A 20,189-nucleotide genomic window follows, 5' to 3' on the forward strand; every position below is an offset into this window, starting at 1 on the left:
ACATCATTAATTATATATGTTATACTTTATATTATTTATATTTTTTTTTTGTATTATACTACTATCTCACCCATCAATCACAAAGTTAACTACTGTTACAATCCAGACTGTCAACTAGTATATTAGATTATTAGTTATCAGCGTAGATGATCATTTAAGACAATAAAATATTAACTTGGATGATCACCTAACATACCGGACAGTTGTCCATCAACACAAACGGTCACCTAAAAATCCAGACTAAACAGTAACCCAGTGATAAATCATCATACTAGACAGGCAAACAGATATGACGATTTATCACCAAAAGGGACAATACAACTAGGACCAAAGTTTATCAACTCCAAAACAATTTTACTTAAGGTTAAAGCATAATCAATCACGTTTGGATCATAATTAGGTCAATTATACTCAAAAGTTCATCACAAAATTTATAAATAGAGATATGAAGTAAGGAGGTAGGTCACTATAGCATTAATTGCTTTCTCTTTAAGTTGATTTGACTTTCATATTGGAGTATCTTCTACAGATACCATCCGTGTAGTTTGGATAGGAGGCTCTTAAAACCAGACAGGACTTGAACTTATGAGAGAACGTTTGGAGACCAAGTACCTGGACTTGAAGACTTGACCCCACATTCGAAACATTTTGGTACTCATCGTAGGTCAAGTGATATCAACCAGATAATCCTATGGTGACCACCAAAAATCATGACAAGAAATCCAGTTGGGGAAGAGGTAGACAACCAGTTCAACCCGATTGAGATGATGAAGAACATGCAACGACAAATAGAGGAAATACAACTCAAGTATGAGGAAGAATTAAGGACCCTTTGCGCAGAGAACGCAACTATGTAATGAGAGCAAAACGTCAAGAATTTTGTGCCTCTTGCACCAACTCAACCTATGCAGTTTGGACGACGCAAGGAGCCTTGCCAAACCGCCCATGAAGGCAGCTCGGGAGCCAACAAGGATCACCCATCTATGGAAACTGTGAACATAATTAGGATACTTCCTTTCACACCAGCTATAATGAAGACACCTTTTCCAGACATGTGGACTATACTAGTTTTTTATAAGTATGACGGTTTCACCAATCCCAAACTTGAAAATGTTCATGAACCAGATGACACTCTAGACCTTGTATAAAGGATAAGCATTATCCTAGTTTGATTCATTGCCACCCAACTCCATAGACAATTTTGCCACCATTTGTTCTATATTTAGGACATAGTTTTGACTATTCGACCACACCACTTAACATGCATTGCCTTAGTGAAATTAGGCAAGAGAAATAGGAATCATTTCGAGCATTCAGGGAATAGTTGTTAAGACAATATCGTTTAAGAAAACATTGTTTTAAAGTTTAACAAAATAGCGTTTATCAAATAAATTGTCTAAGATAAGTTCACTAAACATTGTATGTAAAAACGATATCTTAAACACTGAACGTTACTCAAACAGACTATGCCTAAACGCTTATACATGTACAATGCCTGAACATTTAAGAAATGTATAACACTTTTAATTCATGTACGAATTAATACTTCTTTAGTTGTTGAGTTGTGCTCTCTTTTTTTGTGCAGATCAAATTTGTACAAAGCCTTATTCAAAAGTTATGCATAAGATCAGGAGGACATTAAGAGATAGGAAGATATTCTGCGAATGTTTCCTTTATTTCTTATGTCTCACTCTTTCGTACAAGCAACACAATTGTCTCTGCAAGACACAACATAGCATCTGACCTCGTACTAAAAGGCTACATCCCTACGAGAAAGTCAATGCTCTAAGTAACAGATCTTTTTCAAAGAAGTCTATATAAAGACGACTGCATGAAGAGAAGACAACAAGAACAAGAAAGATATCATTGCTCTTACGTTGTCAAAATTCTCCTAAGCTTACGTCGTCTAGACTTTGTCTTTGAAAAAGAAAAAAATTATTACAAGTTTTCATATCTTTTTTGTATTGCAATTATATCATTGTTCTTGTATTTCAAAAACACTATGTTGTTTTGTAGATTCATAAGTGAATCAAAACACTTGTTAGTTTAACTCAGTGGAGTTAAACAATCTAGTTAGTTGGACTAGTGTTATACTAGGAGTGGTGAAATTTGTCTAACCAATTAGGTTAGTTTGTAAAACTAGAAGTGGTCAAATTCGTTTGTAATCTTTGAAAGATTAATGAAACCCCTTAAGAGTGCTTAAGGAAGAACTAGATGTAATTTAGGTTAGAGTCAATTAATATAAAAATAAGTTTTCTTTCTTGCTTTCTAAATATTTCAGAAAATCCTTAAGTGTTCAACACTACTTGCAGATCGTCTAATCTCTACAATAGAGTCTAACACTCATTTGCGAAAAAGTTTTAAACTTTATTCAACTCCCTTTTAGACTTTATCCGTATTTTAATAGTTTGGAAAAGCAATAAAACAAATCAGAAACCTTAACCATGAGGTGACTATGCATCACATGATCACAGTCCTATCATCAGCAACTAAAAATATATTTAACTCTTATTAAAAATCAGAAAATTTAATTCAACCTAATAAAAATTAGGAATTAGTGTGACGCATGGTTTTCCTAGTGTTATATATGTAAGTTATAGTGTCTTTCCAAACATCAGCTCTTACCGATAAACATCATCAACCTTAGAAAAACACCACCATGGCTCCCTCTCCCTCTTCCAAAAGACGCCCACTCTACCGCGAAATTTATTCTCGGGGAAGAAAATCGGTCTCTGAAATCTACAAGTCGCGCAAAGGAACCACGTCAACGTCTCCACCAACATGGTGGAAACGTAGGTCAACAGCGCCCTCATGTCCTCCGCGGTGGCTCCATCTTCGAAGTCTTTGAAAAGCAGCCCTGGAACTTTAAGCGTTGGAGGGCTAGTGATGCTCTTTCTCCCTCCTGGGACGCACAAAAGGAAAATGGTGCGACGGGGAGGAATATAGGAATTGGAGTTATTGTTGGAGCTGGGTTATTCGGCATGTTTTTCGTCTTTACCTTCTCTCTAAAGTCATGTTTTTCCTTAATGTATTATTCACTCCCAGAATAAAATTTTCTTTTAAAAAAAGAAAAAAATAGTAATTAATTAATTATACTATATTAATTAATTAATTCATTGTTAATAAAAAAACATTTTCTTTTAAAAAGTTTCTAACCTTTTTCTTTATAGGGATCATAACTGAGTTAGCAAACCATGGATTCATGGATGAGAATCATATATATGGAAATCCCATAATAATAGTCTCTTTTAAAAATGCATTTTGGATTAGTTCTTCCGGAATTATTATTGGTATTTCGACATTGGTAGCATTGTAAAAAGGGGTTGATGAAGTTTTGCAAAGGCTAAGATTATTGAGCAAGAAACCACCATGCTTTCTGGCATGAATGGTCTTCGGCCGCCCTTCGCCTTCAAAAGGGATAAGAGATTAACTCCATGTTTTTTTGATTGATCAATTTGGAGTACTTTTCCAAACGTGGAGTATATTATGGATGAAAAATGTTTTTTAACTATTTTATTTACAATTTTTTTATAATAATTTATGTTATAGTTTATGATTGATCCATTTCAAATATATAAATCAATAAAATAATGAAACATAATTTATTGTCAAAAAATTATTAACATGATTATCAAATTTAATTTAAACTAACTTGAATAATCACAATTATCTGTTTATTCTATCATCCAGTGGTCAAGCTCGGAGAATTACTCACCGGAACGTAGAGTTCTCCGAAGAATTGAGGATCACCTGCGTAGCCGCGAGGGACAATGGCTGCGGCGAAGCGGTTGTCGTTGCCCGAAATTGAGGAGTTGCAGCTGTCAACAACAGTAACGGTGGAGAAGTCGGTGGAGTTCCCAGCTACATTGTCGAAGAACCCGTCGGACACAATGGCGTCGGCATGGGAGAAGTCGAGGAGTCTGGTCAGCGTGGCTTATCCTGCTGAGAGAATTGGTCAGCTCTTCCGACGGTGATGAAGCTGCTAGGAGCTCAGGTATAAGCCATTTTCTCTGTTTTTTTAAGAAACATGTTCGTGTGAAAAGAAACAATTAGTAATGGATGGTTTGTGGATGCATAGGTTGAAGCAGTTGATGGAGGGTTCAGAGATGCAGCATGGATGCTCTTCGGTGTTGGGTGGGGGATTTGGAGAATAAATACCACCTGACGGGTTCGACGGTGGGACCACACCCATTGTCGAGCATGGTTCGGGAGTTTCAGTCGGTGATAGGGAAGAAAACGAGGATGCAAGCATTGGAAAAGTGGGGAGGTAAGCCAGATGTTCTGGTGGCTTGCGTGGGGACAATATCAAATGCTTTGGGTATGTTTCATGAGTTTGTAGGAGATGATAATGTAAGGTTGATTGGAGTTGAAGGTGGAGGTTTGGGACTTGATAGTGGCAAACATTCTTCAACGTTGACCAAAGGAGAAGTTGGAGTCTACCATGGAGCCATCAGCTATTTACTACAGGATGAACATGGCCAGATTATCCATCCACATTCCATTGTTGCTAGGTCAGTATAATTAATTATTTAATATTTGATATCTTTCCCTGGTCAGAAACATTAAGCTTAAATATTTGATATGAACTTGCAAGATGGAATATCCAGGAGTTGGTCCAGAGTTATGTTTTTCGAAAGAAAGTGGGAGAGCTGAATTCTTCGCTGCAACTGACGAAGAAGCTCTTGATGATATTAGTTTTTCTTCTTACTATTTGAGTTGTGAAAAACATAATGAGGGTTATTGATTAACTGGTTGACTGACATAATGTGCAGCTTACGAAAATTTATGCAAATTAGAGGGAATATTTCCATCCCTGGAGGCGGCAAATGCATTGGGTATCTTAGATAAATTATCTTAATATTATCAAACAAACACCTCCAAGTGAGTGTTCCCTCGCTTCCTTTTCCATTTCAAATTAGACCAACTCCACGGTAGATGCAGAAACAAATCACCACCAACGAATGACCACCGCGCACACCGCCGCACCGTCACACCACGAATAATCAGACAACTGCACCACGAACCAAAACTAAAATGGAGAAGAAGTAGAAACAGAAATGGAGAAGGAGAGAAAGTGAGGATGAGAAGAAACAGATCTAAAAGTGAGAGTTGGGGGGTGTGGGAGTGCGCAATCTGAAAGTGAGAGTTCAGGGATGTGGGAGTGCACGAGAGAGTGAAAATGAAATAGGGATTTAGGGTTTTAGAAAAAAAAAAAAAATATGGTTAAAGTAAAAAAAAGATACTTTTGTAATTAAAATTTTTGAGGAGGTTTGGAGAGGTGGAAAGAGTATTTGGTGGTGGATGGAGCAACTTCGTTCAAAGGTAATTACGTTTTGCGCTGCCATTGTTTTCTCCAGCACCTAGTATGGGTGTTGGAAATATCTAAATTGTGAGGCTTTAAGAGTAAAATTCAATAATACGAGTATATAATTTGGAATACGTTTCTTCATCTACAATTATACTAATTTATAAATATATTTCAAATTATATAATTAAAAATAAATTTATTAAAATTTTATTTTTTAGATTATGTAATTTAGAATGTATTTATGAATTTCATAAATAAAAAATGTATTTTATATTATAAATTTAAAATATATTTTTATATTTTCAATTTAAATAATCTATAATACAATTTTAAATTATGTAATCGAGAATATATTTTGGAGTTCTAGATTAAACAATCTAGAATATATTTTTAGATTATACAATTGATGTTTTCAACCTATAGTTAATTTGGATTTTTTTTTTCTACACTTAAGTACAATAAGTATGCATGGAGGTGCTAAAAGAAATATCCCAGTTAAATTGCTCTTGGGCCTGATTAAATGACACAAAACAAGTGAGTTACAGATTCTCCAAGAGTAAAGAGTATTTTGCAATTCCAGCAAAGCAGATTTGTCGTAGGTGATATCGTAGTTATGCAATCAATTCTTTGTTAAACTTTCAAAATACATTATTATTGATATATTAACAAAATTTAATATGTTTTAAAATATTCAAATCAATATATTTAAAAGCACAGCAGAAAAACAATTATAAAATCTACCAAAATTTAAGAAAAAAAATATTTTTTATGATAATTTTAAAAAAACATTAAACTTAAAAAAATACTAATAATTTAAGTAATCAATAACACAATTATGATGTGAGAAGTTGAGGGAAGAATTCTGTATGTTCACATGCATTGAGTTTAGCTCAATTTATTGGTTTGACCTAATCTAATCTAGTTTGCGATGTATTTATTGCTAATTGGATGAATTTTTGCACATGATAAGATTCAAATTTGAGTTTCTCATTGCATGATATGGTGACATGAAAGTTTGAACATGGAAGATTTGATGATTCCAACCATCTTAATAACTCAAGATATAAATGATAGAGGTCTTACTCATGTGTTTGATTTTTTTTTTCTATGTTGTATTTTGAGTTTTAATTATATTATAAGTGACTTCTTAATATTTGATTTTACTATATTTAAGTTATGTCATGTTTAAAATTATATAAACATCATTTCATTAAGTTTTATTTTAATATATAGATTAAAATATTTTTTAATACGTTAAAATGTTTTTATTCTTATGCATTTGTTAAGAAAAACAGTATAATAGATTGAGTAAAATAAATAAAAAAAAGCTGCTAGTCATCATTGTAAACAGAGACTCAGTTATGAGGATGTGTTAGATAAATAAACATCATGAGTGTTGAAATTATGCTGAGGTCCCACCTTTTTATCAATCTAACCCTCCGGTAATCCCTAATGACTTTCTGTTAGTATTTAATTCAAATATCTACTCTTATAATGGGATGAAAGATAATTAGAAATTACACATTAATTAAAAATAAAATAAATTCTTGAAAACACACACACACAATATATATATATATATATATATATATATATATATATATATATATATATATATATATATATATATATATATATATATATATATATAATGGAGATAATCTTCATTTTATTAAACTAAAATTCACTTACAGGTTAAAACTATAGTAATGAAATCAGTCAAACAAAAATCAATAAGACTATAGTAATTAATTACATGTATTCGTTAAGTTTATCTATTGCCAAAAAAAAAGTGTAAAGCTTGTGAAAAAAAATAGATAATCAACACGTTTGTGTCCTGATTCACAAATTAGTCGGATAATATGGAAGTATGGTGTGACTTGCATTGACAATGAACAAGTTAGATCAGTCAACATTTCATACTTGTCATAAGCAATTAACACAAGATTTTCTACGGATGTTATTTTTTAATTTTCTATATTAAAAATTAATATAACTTTAAAGTTTCAATTTTTTTTAATACTAATCGATAAAATAAGTTCATATTTTTTAATCGTTATTTCACGCAAAAGTAAAATAAGAAATTGAATTTTTCTTTGTTGGGTTTTTCGTTTTCTTCTAGGCCATTGAAAAATATTTTGATAATATTTTGAAATGTACGCTGGGTGAATTTTGGTCTTGTAATTTTATAAAAAATCATGTTTTTAAATAAGATAAACATCCACGAAAAAAAAGGAGAAGTTTAATTTGTGAATGATTCTCTTAATTTGCAAGATCTTTTGGAGATGAAGTTGTGTTAGGGAATAAATCCTCTCCGACTTTCACTAAGGAAACCTTTAGTGTTACTCCCTCTCCTCCCTGCTCCATGTATCTTTCCAATTTTTTTTAATTCCAAATATATTTTTATTACTTTTATCTTTTATATTTTTAACTTTTTCTTAAAATTCTAATTTTTACTCTTTTATTTACTCAGCCGCATATCACACCCTCACCCCTACACTGTTACTTTATCTCTTCCTCTCTTATTCTCCTTTTTCTCTTTTTCCAATTTTTCATCTTCCTCTTTCCCCAATTTACCATTTACGTCAAGGTTCTCTTCTCCTTTGCTTGGTTTGTGTTGGTGTTTGGTTAGTGGTGAGTTCGTGTTGTTGCTTGATTCATGGTGGGTTCATGGTGTTGTGGAGTTTGGTGCTTCCTTTGTTATTGTCTCTGATTCAGGTTAGTGATTCTATATGTACCTCTATTTTATGTTAAACGAAGAAGAAGAAAAACGCCAAAGGCTACAACGGATATGGGACATCCGTTGAGCTTTCAACGGATCTCGATATCCATGGATGGATCTCGAGATCCTTTGAAGGCTCAATGAATGTCTCATATCTGTCGAAGCCTTTCAACATTTTGGGTGTTTTCCTCCGTTAAGGGTCCAACGGATCTCCCATATCCGTTGAGGCCTTAGGGTTTTGTTTTCTTATTTTTTTAGGTTATTAATTTAGTTTTATTTAGGTTGTTAATTTTCTTACATTTATTTTAATTTAATATTTTTTGTAGTATTATTTATTTATAAAGAAGTGTTTGTAAAAGAAAATAAAAGAAAGCATGGAAAACTAAACAGATTCTTCTATTTTTTTTTTTACTTTTTAGTTTATTAATTTATTGATTTGTAAATTAATTTTTAGATACTTTTAAAGTTAAATAATTATATTTTAATTATAATTATATTTTAAGTAAATTATGTATTTATAATTAAATTAATTTTGTTTTATCTAATGAATTAATTATTATTAATTTAATTAAAGTTAATTGATTTTTTTTAATTGTTTTATTTTTAAGGAAGAATGAAAAGGAAAAGAAGAGGAATTTTATTTCCGTGAAAGTGGTGGAGTGTGGGGGTGCATTTATATATTGGTGGGAACCATTAATGAAGTGGTTGGAAGTTGGATAAAGTTAAAAATTTTAACCATCACATTAGATATGAAAGGGAAAAAGAGGAATGGGGAGGTGCAGGAAGCACTGTGTGGTGGTAGAGGAAGTAACTTTCGGAAACCCTCTATTGAAGATCTCTATTATAGCCCAATGCATTATATCATTGAGAGTTGCTCCCTCCACCACCACATAGTGTTCCCTACACCTCCTCATTCCTCTTTTGTTCTTTTGTAAATTTATAGTTTTTGTTTTAACTTTCACTACACTAGTGTAGAAAAGATCTTTAACGTCACCCTTTAGACGTCTGATCCTCGAATATCCAACGTAAAAAAATCGGTGACATTTTTCGTAAATAAAACAACTATTTAGACGTCGGCTATGGCGGGGCCCGACGTCTAAATACTCATATACGTCGGCTCCTCCGAATAGACGCCGAAACTAACCGAAAAAGTTAAAAGAAATATTATTTTATTCTATTTAGACGTCTGTTATGGGGGAACCGACTTCTAAAGTCATTTAGACGTCTGTTATTGGGGGAACCGACGTCTAAATACACAACCCAGAAATTTAAAAAGTCACTTTTTGACTCCATTTAGACGTCTGATCCCGCCACTCCAACTTCTAAAGTCATTTAGACGTTTGTTATTGGGGGAACCAACGTCTAAATACGCAACCCAAGAATTTAAAAAATTACTTTTTGACTCCATTTAGACGTCTGATCCCGTCACTCTAATTTCTAAAGCCATTTAGACGTCGGCTATGGGGGAACCGATGTCTAAATACGCAGCCCAAGAATTTAAAAAATCACTTATTGACTCTATTTAGACGTTTGTTATGGGGTTAACCGACTTCTAAAGCCCTTTAGACGTCTGTTATGGGGGAACCGACTTCTAAATGTCGGCATTAAAACACCGTGAACGCGAGACAGTCGTTACGCGCACTCATTGTTCATCATCTTCGTCACGTTTTCTCTCTACGGGTTACGCTTTTCAGGTTCGTTTTCTCACTTTTGCACAGTTTTAAATTAATTTTACTCCGATTATATCACTCTTTGATGCATTATATTTCATTTGAACCGATTAAAATGTGTTTTTGTTGGGTTTTGGTGCAGTTATTCTCGTGTCCTTGGGCGGCGTTCTTCGGCGACGATTTCTTGCGTTTTGCACTCCTCCAATTCCCTCCACTACGTTTTTAAAATCATCCAATAAAAAAATGTACAATACATTCTCTTCAACTAAAATATAAAGTTGTAAACTCGAATCACCATGAGTCAGGAGCAACCTTAGAGACGTCTGACCTGTATGGATCGGACGTCTATATAGACGTCTGACCTATATAGGTCCAACGTCTATATAGACGTCTGTCCTATATAGGTCTGAGGTCTATATAGACGTCTGAACTATAGTGTTCGACGTCTCATTAACGTCACTCATATATAGATATCAGACGTTAAAAGCCCAAAATAACAGACGTCTAAAGTCCTTTCTGCACTAGTGCTAACATCCAACCACTTTATTAAATCTCATTAATGGTCCTCACCCACTGTATGAATACACCCCCACACCCCACCACTTGCACGAAAATCAAATTGCTTTTTATTTTCTAAGAATCACACAGCTCATAACCAGTCCTACAAGGCCCACAAAAATGGCATCAAGAAGCCCAATAGGCATCGCCACACTTCCACCAAAGGAATGGACCCCAAGTTTCTGAGGAATTAGAGGTACGTTAGGAAGCACAACAAGAAGAATGGAGAAACTGCTTCCGCGGAAGAGTAAAGTGGCAGAACTTTCTAACGAAACCTTTAGGGTTTTCAAACTTGTTATTTTTTTCTTTAAATGATAAACTTTGTTTGGAATCAATTTTCAGTAGCATAATTACATTGTTCAAAGAAATCAATACTCTTCTAATTTTGTTTTCCTGATTTCTGTTGAAGAAGACCCTTGATTTTTTATTAATCAAACACTACAATGAATGCCAATGTACGTTTGATTCTTAAACGGATATGAACATCCGTGACGGATTTGAACATCTGTTATGTCTCATATCACTAGTACAAAAATATCGTATCACGTCGTTGTATTTTGGCCTTTCACGTCGAATTTGAGGTCGACGTCATATCGGGAGACGTTAAATTGACATCGAATTTTGTTAATATTCGACGTTAGTTAAGCATTTTTTTTTGTTTTCTTTTAATTAATTGTAATACTTTTTTACAACTCTACGAGACCTGAAAAGTAGAAAAACAACAAATTTCAGTTTTTGGTATTTTATAAAGCATGAACTATAAACATGTAGTATAGTATCAACAACAAACAACAATAACAAATAACAAACAAGTTCAATCAAACAACAACAGCAACAAACAAGTTCAACCAAATAACAACAACAAACAAGTTGAACAAAAAACAACAACAAGCAAGTTCAATAAATAAGTTCTTCAAAACGAAAACGAAAACGAAAACTAACCTTCAGAAGGTGGGTTCGTCGGAATAAAGTGTTTCCATAACGAGAGAGAAAGCAAAATGCGCCTATAAAGGACAAGAACACGAAAATAATTGGTCAAAATAAATGAAAATTATACATAAAGTAGTTAATTAACATGCATTTGTATCAAATGAAAGAAAGATTACATGTGATGGTCATCAAACTTCGTTCGAGAAAAGTTTGAGAAGAGAAGAGGGTCTCGCACGCTAAGATAAAGTGAATGAATTTTCAATCTCTCAGTCAAATTAAAAAGGGAAAACTTTTGGCTGACAAATAATACGTCAAAGCTCCTACAAACTTCGGCGTATTATATGTGGTTTAAAAGAAAAAAGAAAAAAAGAATTAAATAGGAGTTACTTTTTGGCTTGTGGCTGACAAATAATACGTCGAAGCCCTTACAAAATTCGACGTATTATTTGTTGTTTAAAAGAAAAAAGAATTAAAAAAGGTGACTCTTTGGCTTCTAACTGACAAATATTACGTCGAACCCTTACAGGATTCGACGTACTATTGGTGGTTTAAAAAGAAAGAAGAAAGAGAATGACGCACTGGTTTAAATAATTACCATCATAGAACATCGAATTGAATGGGGCTTCAACGTTCTACAATTGCATTTATTTACAAAAATATCACTGGTCATTTTTAACGTTGGCTATTCAATGGTTGGACGTTGAACGCGTGTCGTTATTTGCTGTTTTTGCACTAGTGTATATGTGTGTTGCAGCGTTCCCAATTTTCCGAAGAGCGGAAATGTTGATTCGACGTTTACCTTGAATCGCCACACTATTTCCCTGTCGTTCTGGTGGTTCAAATGGACTTCGCATTCCTGTTCGCAAGCAACTTAACTCTTCTCCCTACCCCTTATGCTATAACTTCAGCGGCAATCTCCCTCCACAATTGGTAAATTCGTTTTCACACCACGCCTAGGGTTTTTTCGATATAATATTTATTGCATCACTCACCTAATTTGAGTTTCCACTCACAGGGTCACGAAACGAATATTCGTCACTCTTGCAATATCTAAACGATGCACCACCACCGCACCACCAAATGCACAACCAACACACCACCAAGGCACCAAAATGGAGAAGAAAAAAGGAAGGAGCTCGAAACGCACCACCAACGCACAACCAACACACCACCAAGGCACCAAAATAGAGAAGAAAAAAAGGAAGGAACTCGAAACAGAAATGGAGAATAAAACGGATATGGAGAGAAAGAGAGAAACTGAGAAACTAAGAGTGTAGGTGGGTGCGAGTAAAAATGAAGGAGAGATGTAGGATAATTAGAGTTTTGACATAAAAGTAAAAGAAAATAAATGTTAAAAATAAAAAGGATAATTTTGGAATTAAAAAAAAATTGAAAATGTGCATTAACTCTGTGATGTGGAAGTAACAACTCTCTTTATCATTTATATTATCTCATTATGCTCTTATATTTTTAATTAAAGACTCAGATTTTACAGAATAGTAATGTGAAGTGGAAGTGTCCAAATCCATGCTTTGCCAGTTTCAAAAACCTTTGTCATTATTCAATAAAAAAACTCTTGTCTATCATGAACCCGAGGAATGCATGTCAAACATGTTTCAATTATACAATAACATAATATTTGCAGTAGTAATGTGTGTGTGAATTATACTTCCCAAACAAATAACAAACAATTTTATATGTAAGAACAAGAAGAAAAGGAAAAGAAGAGACAAACCAGAGGTTTTCAATTGTTTTTGTAGTACAATGCATAAGCTAAATTCTGTTAAACAATCCAATCCAAAAACCAGCGACAATACAAGATGAGGAGGAAAGTGAAATCATGGTGTTTTGTCAGAAATACCGTGGATCGATTTTAACGCGTCGTTGGAGCAGCTCGTCAATCATGTCGGTTTGGCCCTGGTAGGCGGCACAACATGGATCACGATGCGGTCGTTAATAATGTCGGTGAAGTTGATGTCACTCCTCGCCTCTAGCAACTACTCAATGGCGGAAAAAATGGTTGCTAGCGGCATTGCAGCCACATAAGAGAAGAAGGATAGCAGAGAATTGAATCATACTCTATAACTACCAGTTAGCCAATGATCATCCAACAATAAAATGACTCATCAATCAAAAACATTAATTAATTGATAATTAATACGAATAATTAATAAAAATGACAGTCATTAAATAATAATTAATAAAAATAATTAAAATTATTTATTTGATAATTAATGGTCAAATCTAATTTAACTCTATTATAAAATTTATAAATATATCTTTACCGTATAATTGAGTATTCTCCTACATGTTCTCAAGAGCTGAACAAAAACAGCCAAACTTCTCAAAAATGTTCGATCCCTCTTCTGCTAGAGTATTCCTTAAGCTCTCTAACATCAAATTCGACCTAACTCCTACATTCCAAAACAATATATGTTTGTACCATCACTTAGTGAATTAAAACAGTTTTAATAAATCATTAAATTTAATTTTTGTATTGAGTTAGTAGTTTTTTCTTTGAAAATAATATATAATTAAATTTTTCATAAAGTTAATTTAACTCAATAATTTATACTTTTGACTCATGAATCTCTATTAGGTTTAGTCCGCAAACCGACACAAGGAATTGTTTATATTTTGGGATCATACACTTTTACTAGATTCATTGTATGAGGAAGGAAAACATAAGTCCACAACAAAGTTCGACATATAATCTGACATATTTTATTGGTCTAAGTCATACACTTCGTTTAAATCTTCTTCATTCAAAACTCCATGATAGAGAATCCCACGCCAAACATTATTTAAGCTTCTTATATTTGGGTTTCCAGAGTATTATTATATATTGTATCTCATGGATTATTAATGATTATAAATCATCAGAAGAAAAGTTAGTTCATAAGTTGATTAACTAAATTATTCTTAGCATTATTATTTAATTATTTAAAAGTTTAATTAAAATATTTGAATTAAATTTTTATATATTTTAATTGAAATCCGATAGATTAATTTTTTCATTAATTAAGTGATGTGCTGATATATTACCTCGTGTCATGTCTATACATATTAAAAATGTGAGATTTTATAATAAATATAAAATAATATTATGGTTAATATAAAATAATAATTGATTTTTATTATCTTAATTAAAAATATCTTAAATAACACGATCATAATGCTCTTTGATGGATCTCATAACAGGCATACCACAATTGATGCAAATGGCAATAATCCCTTGTCATTTAACATATTTTTAATTAATACAATTAAATTTCATCATCATCACTTAGTTGCAATATTATTATATTGATTACAAAACTAACTTTTCATTTTTTTAATACATTTAAAACAAGTAAACAAGACAATGAAAATAAGATAACAGTCACGGTAACTATTTAACAGAAAATTAAACTGTAAATATTTAATTAAAAAATATAAATATCTCGAATACTAATAAGCTAATTTTTTAAACAAAACTTAAATAGAAATATTTAAATTTATGAGAGATTTAAAACTTAATTAAGTCTGATTTAAATATTAACTTGATGAACAATGTAATGTAAGTATTCCAGCATCATTTTATGGATGAGGGTCATGATAGTTGGAATTTTATGAATACAAAGCGACTAACTTAAGATAATGTTACCAGATATATAGTGTTATAATTCATAATGGAAGTTTACTCATTAACAGTGTTATATAACTTCACTTAAATCATGTCAATCCACTTTCTTTCGAATGAGCTAACATCCCATTTTATCAACAAATTATTTTTATTTTGAATTTACTACCGTATTCATTTCAAATAGAAGATTAACCAAGAATTTCTTCCTATCATTCTTAATTGTTTGGCAAAATCTGATCACCATCAAAGTGCAAATTTCATATTTGTACTGTATGATCATACAGCTCATGTTGTGAAACCGATTGGATGAGATCTCTAAAAAAGGACGACCGTCCAAATGGGTTAATATATGCCACCAAGCGTCACGTAATCCACGTGAATAACGTACTAACCAGATGGTAATAAAAGTGTGAAGACCAAACAAACGATAATCCTCTTTAAACATTAATTCCAACCAAGATTACTAATAAGTATTACTTATAGCTTAGTGGTTGATGAGTCATGACTGAGTCGTGATTAGGGTTTTACTAATCGAGCTCATTTCAAGACCTAAGTCAAAGGTAAGAAGTTAGGTGATTGCATTTATTGCAAATTTAAGATTTCGATATGTCCCCTATCAGATTAATCACTACCTTAATTGTGAATTTAAGATTTCGTTATGACCTCTATTGAATTAATCACTAACTTAAACGTCAAAATGTCTTAAAACAGTACACTCAGATGTTTTGGGAACACAAAGACCGAAGGACCATAATTAAGGATGAACGAAAATATTTAAGTGAACTCGGAATAAAATGTAAAGGAATGTTTTGTAGAGATCTTAAACTCTACACCTGAAACAATATTGAAAAAATAATTAAACATCTTTTAATATCTATTACTTTTATCTGACTACTTTTTCAAAATCCATTTTGTTGACACGAAAAAGAGTTATGCTGGAATTAACTTGAATGAAATAACAGTGTTCGATGCTCCTTCATAAATACATAAACAAGGTAAAAACTACAGCACTTGTAATAGTTAATTAATAGCTTGTGTACTGTTTATGATCATGAATCTTTTACCTTTTTATTTCTTTCTTTATTCTTTTTACGTAACTTTTTCTTTTTGGTGGTCTCCTACGTTTATTTAACAAAGTACCTCAGTCTGTTCTGCTACCTAGCTCTTTCACCTACCCTAGTACTGCGCCATGCACTGCTTACACCGATGCATGGACTACGTTAGCATAAATCACTGTCCATTATGCACAACTTCCTCTATTATGTTTATCAATTTTTCTGATCGTTATATAGAAGATGAAAATGAAGAAATATTCACATGTTGTGTCACTTTTAATAAATAAAAATTATTAAAAATGAAACTGAAAATATAAGTGTAACACTTTTGTATTGACACTATTTAATCTAACTAATAGAGTGATAAGTTATTGGAAAACTTATTTGTGTGAAACATTGATTTGATTGAGAGATATGTTAAATTGCACCCTTCCTCTTTTTATTTTTGCCCATTTTTTCTCCTTTTAGACCCTAGTAATACCTTATACTCTGAATAATTATGAATATATCAATAATGATTCGTTTTGAAAGCTTAGTTGATTTTAATGTTTTAGAAGGTAGAATAAAATTTTGAATACCTTAAATTGATTTTGAAACTTCAATATTTTCTTGTTCCAAGGTGATAAAATAGATAATCGACATAACTAGTTATGAATGATGTCGAGAGTCATATAAAAAAAAAACTCTAAAAACTCAGGCATGTATTTCACGAGATTCACGATTCAACTTTTAATTTTTCTACATAGATCTAAGTTGATTACGGATAAACATTTATTTCATCAAAGAATATAAATATTTTGTTTATTTAGTTTTCTTTTGTCTATCTAATTAAATGATGACAAATGAAAAGTCCTTACCAATTTATAATCAAGTTTGATCAAAGCGTAGCATAAGGATACTTAACCATTCATTTATACATCACCTTATGTATATGTTAACGGCACAATGTAACATCATTAACTTGTAATGCTGTGGTTTCAACTGATAGAAAGGCTAGCAAATTGTGGTTTTAATGATAGAAGTAAGTGACTCCATGAACCCAACACAAAACATTTTGAGCTAATAAGCAAAAAAGGAAACAAACAAAACTGTGTTTAAAATCAAAATTCTTTGTATATTTTTTTTTCAAAGTAAAATCTTATAAAATCTGTACACTTGACTTGATGGGAGGAAATAAAATAGCAGAGAGGATGTCTGATGTAATGAGATATTTCAGATTTTATTATTTTTTTATATATGAAAAATATTCCTAGCTAGCAAACTAGAGATGGGATTGTTATGGGAAAAGAGATAAATTTGTAAAAAAGTGGTAAAATTGGAAAAGAAAAATTAGTTAAATTATAGAGATTAAATATTTTTGAAAAGAATAAATAGAGGCAAAAGGGTGGAAATGGTTTGATATGATTAGTTGTAATTGGTGCAGTTCAGTATATTTAATAAGGTGAGAGAATGATGAAAAAATTTAGAGTGGAAAGAGAAAGAATGAAGGTGGTGGTGAGGCAGTGGCTGTATGTTAATTTTAGGCAATGGGGAAGCTTGGGGGCTCACTGGTCACCACCTGAGTTTAAGAGGTAGCTGCTTGAAAAGGCTGAAGAAACTGGTCAGGATTCAGGAGTGGCCTCTTTCATCCAAAGCATCTATTATATAGATATTGGTCCCTAGCTACCTATGTATGTAGTGCAGTACACACACATAATTCACAACTGCAGCAATAAGGGATGCATCATGCATGTGACAGTCTTTGCAGTACTTACCACAACAACAGCATCTTCAACTCAATGCAGTAAAACATCAAATTCGTACCTTATTCATTTTCTCCACACCAATAATACATATACTTAAATAATTACTTTCTTAAACCTACCCACCTTCCTCTAAACAACACTAATTTCTTAATCACCCAAATTACCAAATCATATACTGCACCACCAAGCACACCATCTCCTCATCATTAATAACAAACTAAGCTATCTAATACACAAACTATATATAATGGAATTCAATTATACGTGTGTGTATATATATATATATATATATATATATATATATATATATATATATATATATATATATATATATTAATTTGTTCTCCAACCCTAACATGATCAACCTCACCAAAATCACTCCAAAGGTCCAAAATCGCATACTCAACTCAATATACCAAAGCAATCAAACTCGCGATGCTTGCATGTTTTGCAAATGAACATAACATATGTAGTTACGTATTTAATATATAATTTGGAAACCACTGATCAGTAGCACTACTAGTAGTAATAGTAACACTAGTAATAATAGTGATTAAAAGAAAAATTAGGAAGCTAGCATCAGATCATACACGTGATTATTGGACCCTCAGGAATGTTGACTGGTTGAGTCACGTCCATCATCTCCGCCGTGAGGTTGTCCGCCGCTTCCTGGAGACTCCGAGACGCCGTTCGCCGGCATCTGTCTGTAGGCATTAAGGGCTGCAAGCATGCCTAAGTTACTTTCGCTTAGAAGTTGAGCACCGCCGCTACCACCACCGCTACCACCACCGCCACCAATCATACCAGAACCCAGCTGACCACCGGGCATAAGGGGCATCGGAGAAGCAAAATTCATGAAATGAATGCCACCTGGAGGAGACATACCTCCTCTATACACCCCACTGTTCCCAACGGAGGGAATTGCCCAAATGGGATTATCGTTACCATTGCCGCTGCCGCCACCTCCACCACCGCTCGTGGATTGGTTACCGTGACCCGCCACCATCCAAAACGCCGCCGTATTGGAAGCGTGGCTCGATGGAAGCGACCCCGTGCTCGATTGTATCAAATAGCTTCCCATTTGTGACAGTTCTTGCTCTGGCCTTCTCTTTCTCCCTAAGCTTCCGACAGAATCCGAAGCAACCGATTCAAGACCGCCACCGGATTCTTCTCGAAGCTCTTGTTTCGCTTGCTGAATTACATTGATGTTACCCATAGGGTTAAAATTCAAAATTGCGGAGATGGAAGAAGTGTTCTCCAACATGCTCCTACGAGAATCCTCCATCACCATGCTCATGCTCCGGTCCCACTCTGCGCGGTTCCTTAGCTGCGCCGCCGCCGCAGCCGCAGCTGTGGAGGTTGAGAACGTGCTAGGGTTGAAGTAGTTTCCGCGAAAGTAGTGCGACGGCGCCGACATGGTGGAGCCCGAGCTGCGGAGGGAGATGTTGAGGGAGGTGAAGTTGGCGGGAATGGTGCCGGTGCCGGTGGCAGCGATGACCGATGGCTCGGCCTGCTGAAGGAGCCATTCTATGGTCTCTCCGTCAGACTTGTGTCCCAGCTCACGCGTTAGCTGAAAGACTCTGGCAGCACAGGCCGCCGGCATGCGGATCCGGCGGCCTCGGCCATCGACCTTGGTGTGGCGGTCCTTGGTGGAAGTCCTCTTTGGCGGAGGCTTCTTGGACTGCTCCGCCAAGTGGAGGTTGTTATTAGTTACAGACGCAGTAGTAATTGTAGTTGCAGTTACGACGCTGTCCCTGGTAGTGGTGGAACAAGGTTGTTCTGTGACGTCATCAACGTCCTTTTTCTCTAACAGCTGCAGAGGGAAATTGGGTCTGCTTCGGATCCCATTTTGATGATCAGCCTCCAATTCCATGATCTTGTTATCTCATATAACCAAGCTCTCTATAAGCACTTTTTTTAAAGAAAAAAAAAATAAATGAATTGGTGGGGTTTATTTAAAAAAACACTCTTTCTCCTATCTGGTAGCTAGCTAGCAGCTATAGTGGAAGTAGTAGTACTGCCACTAGATATATGTTTTGAATATATATATATATATATATATATATATATATATATATATATATATGTGGGCTAGTGGGTCTCTCTTTTCTGTGTTTGTGTGTTTTGTGGAGCATGGAACTCCTTTCAGATGGGAGCTTGGAGCTGAGTTGTTCTGTGTGTGGAAAGAGAGAGAATGAAATGAATGAATGAATGAATGATAGAGGATAAGGGAGAGAGGAGGGCAAGCTTTAAGCAACAAAAATAATGAGTGGGAATAATAAGGGCTCAGTAAAATTTTATAAAGCATTCAGTTTCTCTTTCTTTTTGTTTTTTTATGAATGGAATCCTTTTTTTAGTCTTCTCTCCTTTCATCACTCTTCTTATTTTCAACACTCTTCAAATCAATCTCTCCATTTTCAAGTTTTTACTTTTCTCAATTAGACCCTGCAACATGCTAGCTGTACGACAATTCTTAAATGGAAAACAATCACTCTCCTCCTCTTAACAACTTTTCATAATTCCACTCTCCTTTTTTTCAAAGGAACCCTCTACATCCTTTTTTTTTTTAACAATTA

The 20,189-nt window shown here is 33.7% G+C and overlaps 2 protein-coding genes and 1 pseudogene across 2 annotated transcripts; 2 read left to right on the forward strand and 1 right to left on the reverse strand.

Annotated features, from left to right (window-relative positions):
• Positions 1–4,107: 4,107 nt before the first annotated feature.
• LOC108334911 (tryptophan synthase beta chain 2, chloroplastic-like) lies at positions 4,108–4,858 on the forward strand. The gene is made up of 3 exons (XM_017570837.2): positions 4,108–4,515; positions 4,595–4,694; positions 4,773–4,858. Exons 1-3 carry the CDS (start codon positions 4,114–4,116, stop codon positions 4,856–4,858), a joined length of 588 nt encoding a protein of 195 aa, XP_017426326.2. The 5' UTR covers positions 4,108–4,113.
• A 3,120-nt stretch (positions 4,859–7,978) lies between these two features.
• LOC108334912 (60S ribosomal protein L29-1-like) lies at positions 7,979–10,509 on the forward strand (annotated as a pseudogene).
• A 7,559-nt stretch (positions 10,510–18,068) lies between these two features.
• LOC108335197 (transcription factor TCP15) lies at positions 18,069–19,653 on the reverse strand. The gene has a single exon (XM_017571156.2). The coding sequence runs from the start codon at positions 19,484–19,486 to the stop codon at positions 18,221–18,223; it is 1,266 nt and encodes a 421-aa protein (XP_017426645.1). The 5' UTR covers positions 19,487–19,653; the 3' UTR covers positions 18,069–18,220.
• Positions 19,654–20,189: the final 536 nt, after the last annotated feature.

This window comes from Vigna angularis, chromosome 10 (genome assembly GCF_016808095.1).
Source record: "Vigna angularis cultivar LongXiaoDou No.4 chromosome 10, ASM1680809v1, whole genome shotgun sequence".
NCBI classification, from domain to species: domain Eukaryota; kingdom Viridiplantae; phylum Streptophyta; class Magnoliopsida; order Fabales; family Fabaceae; genus Vigna; species Vigna angularis.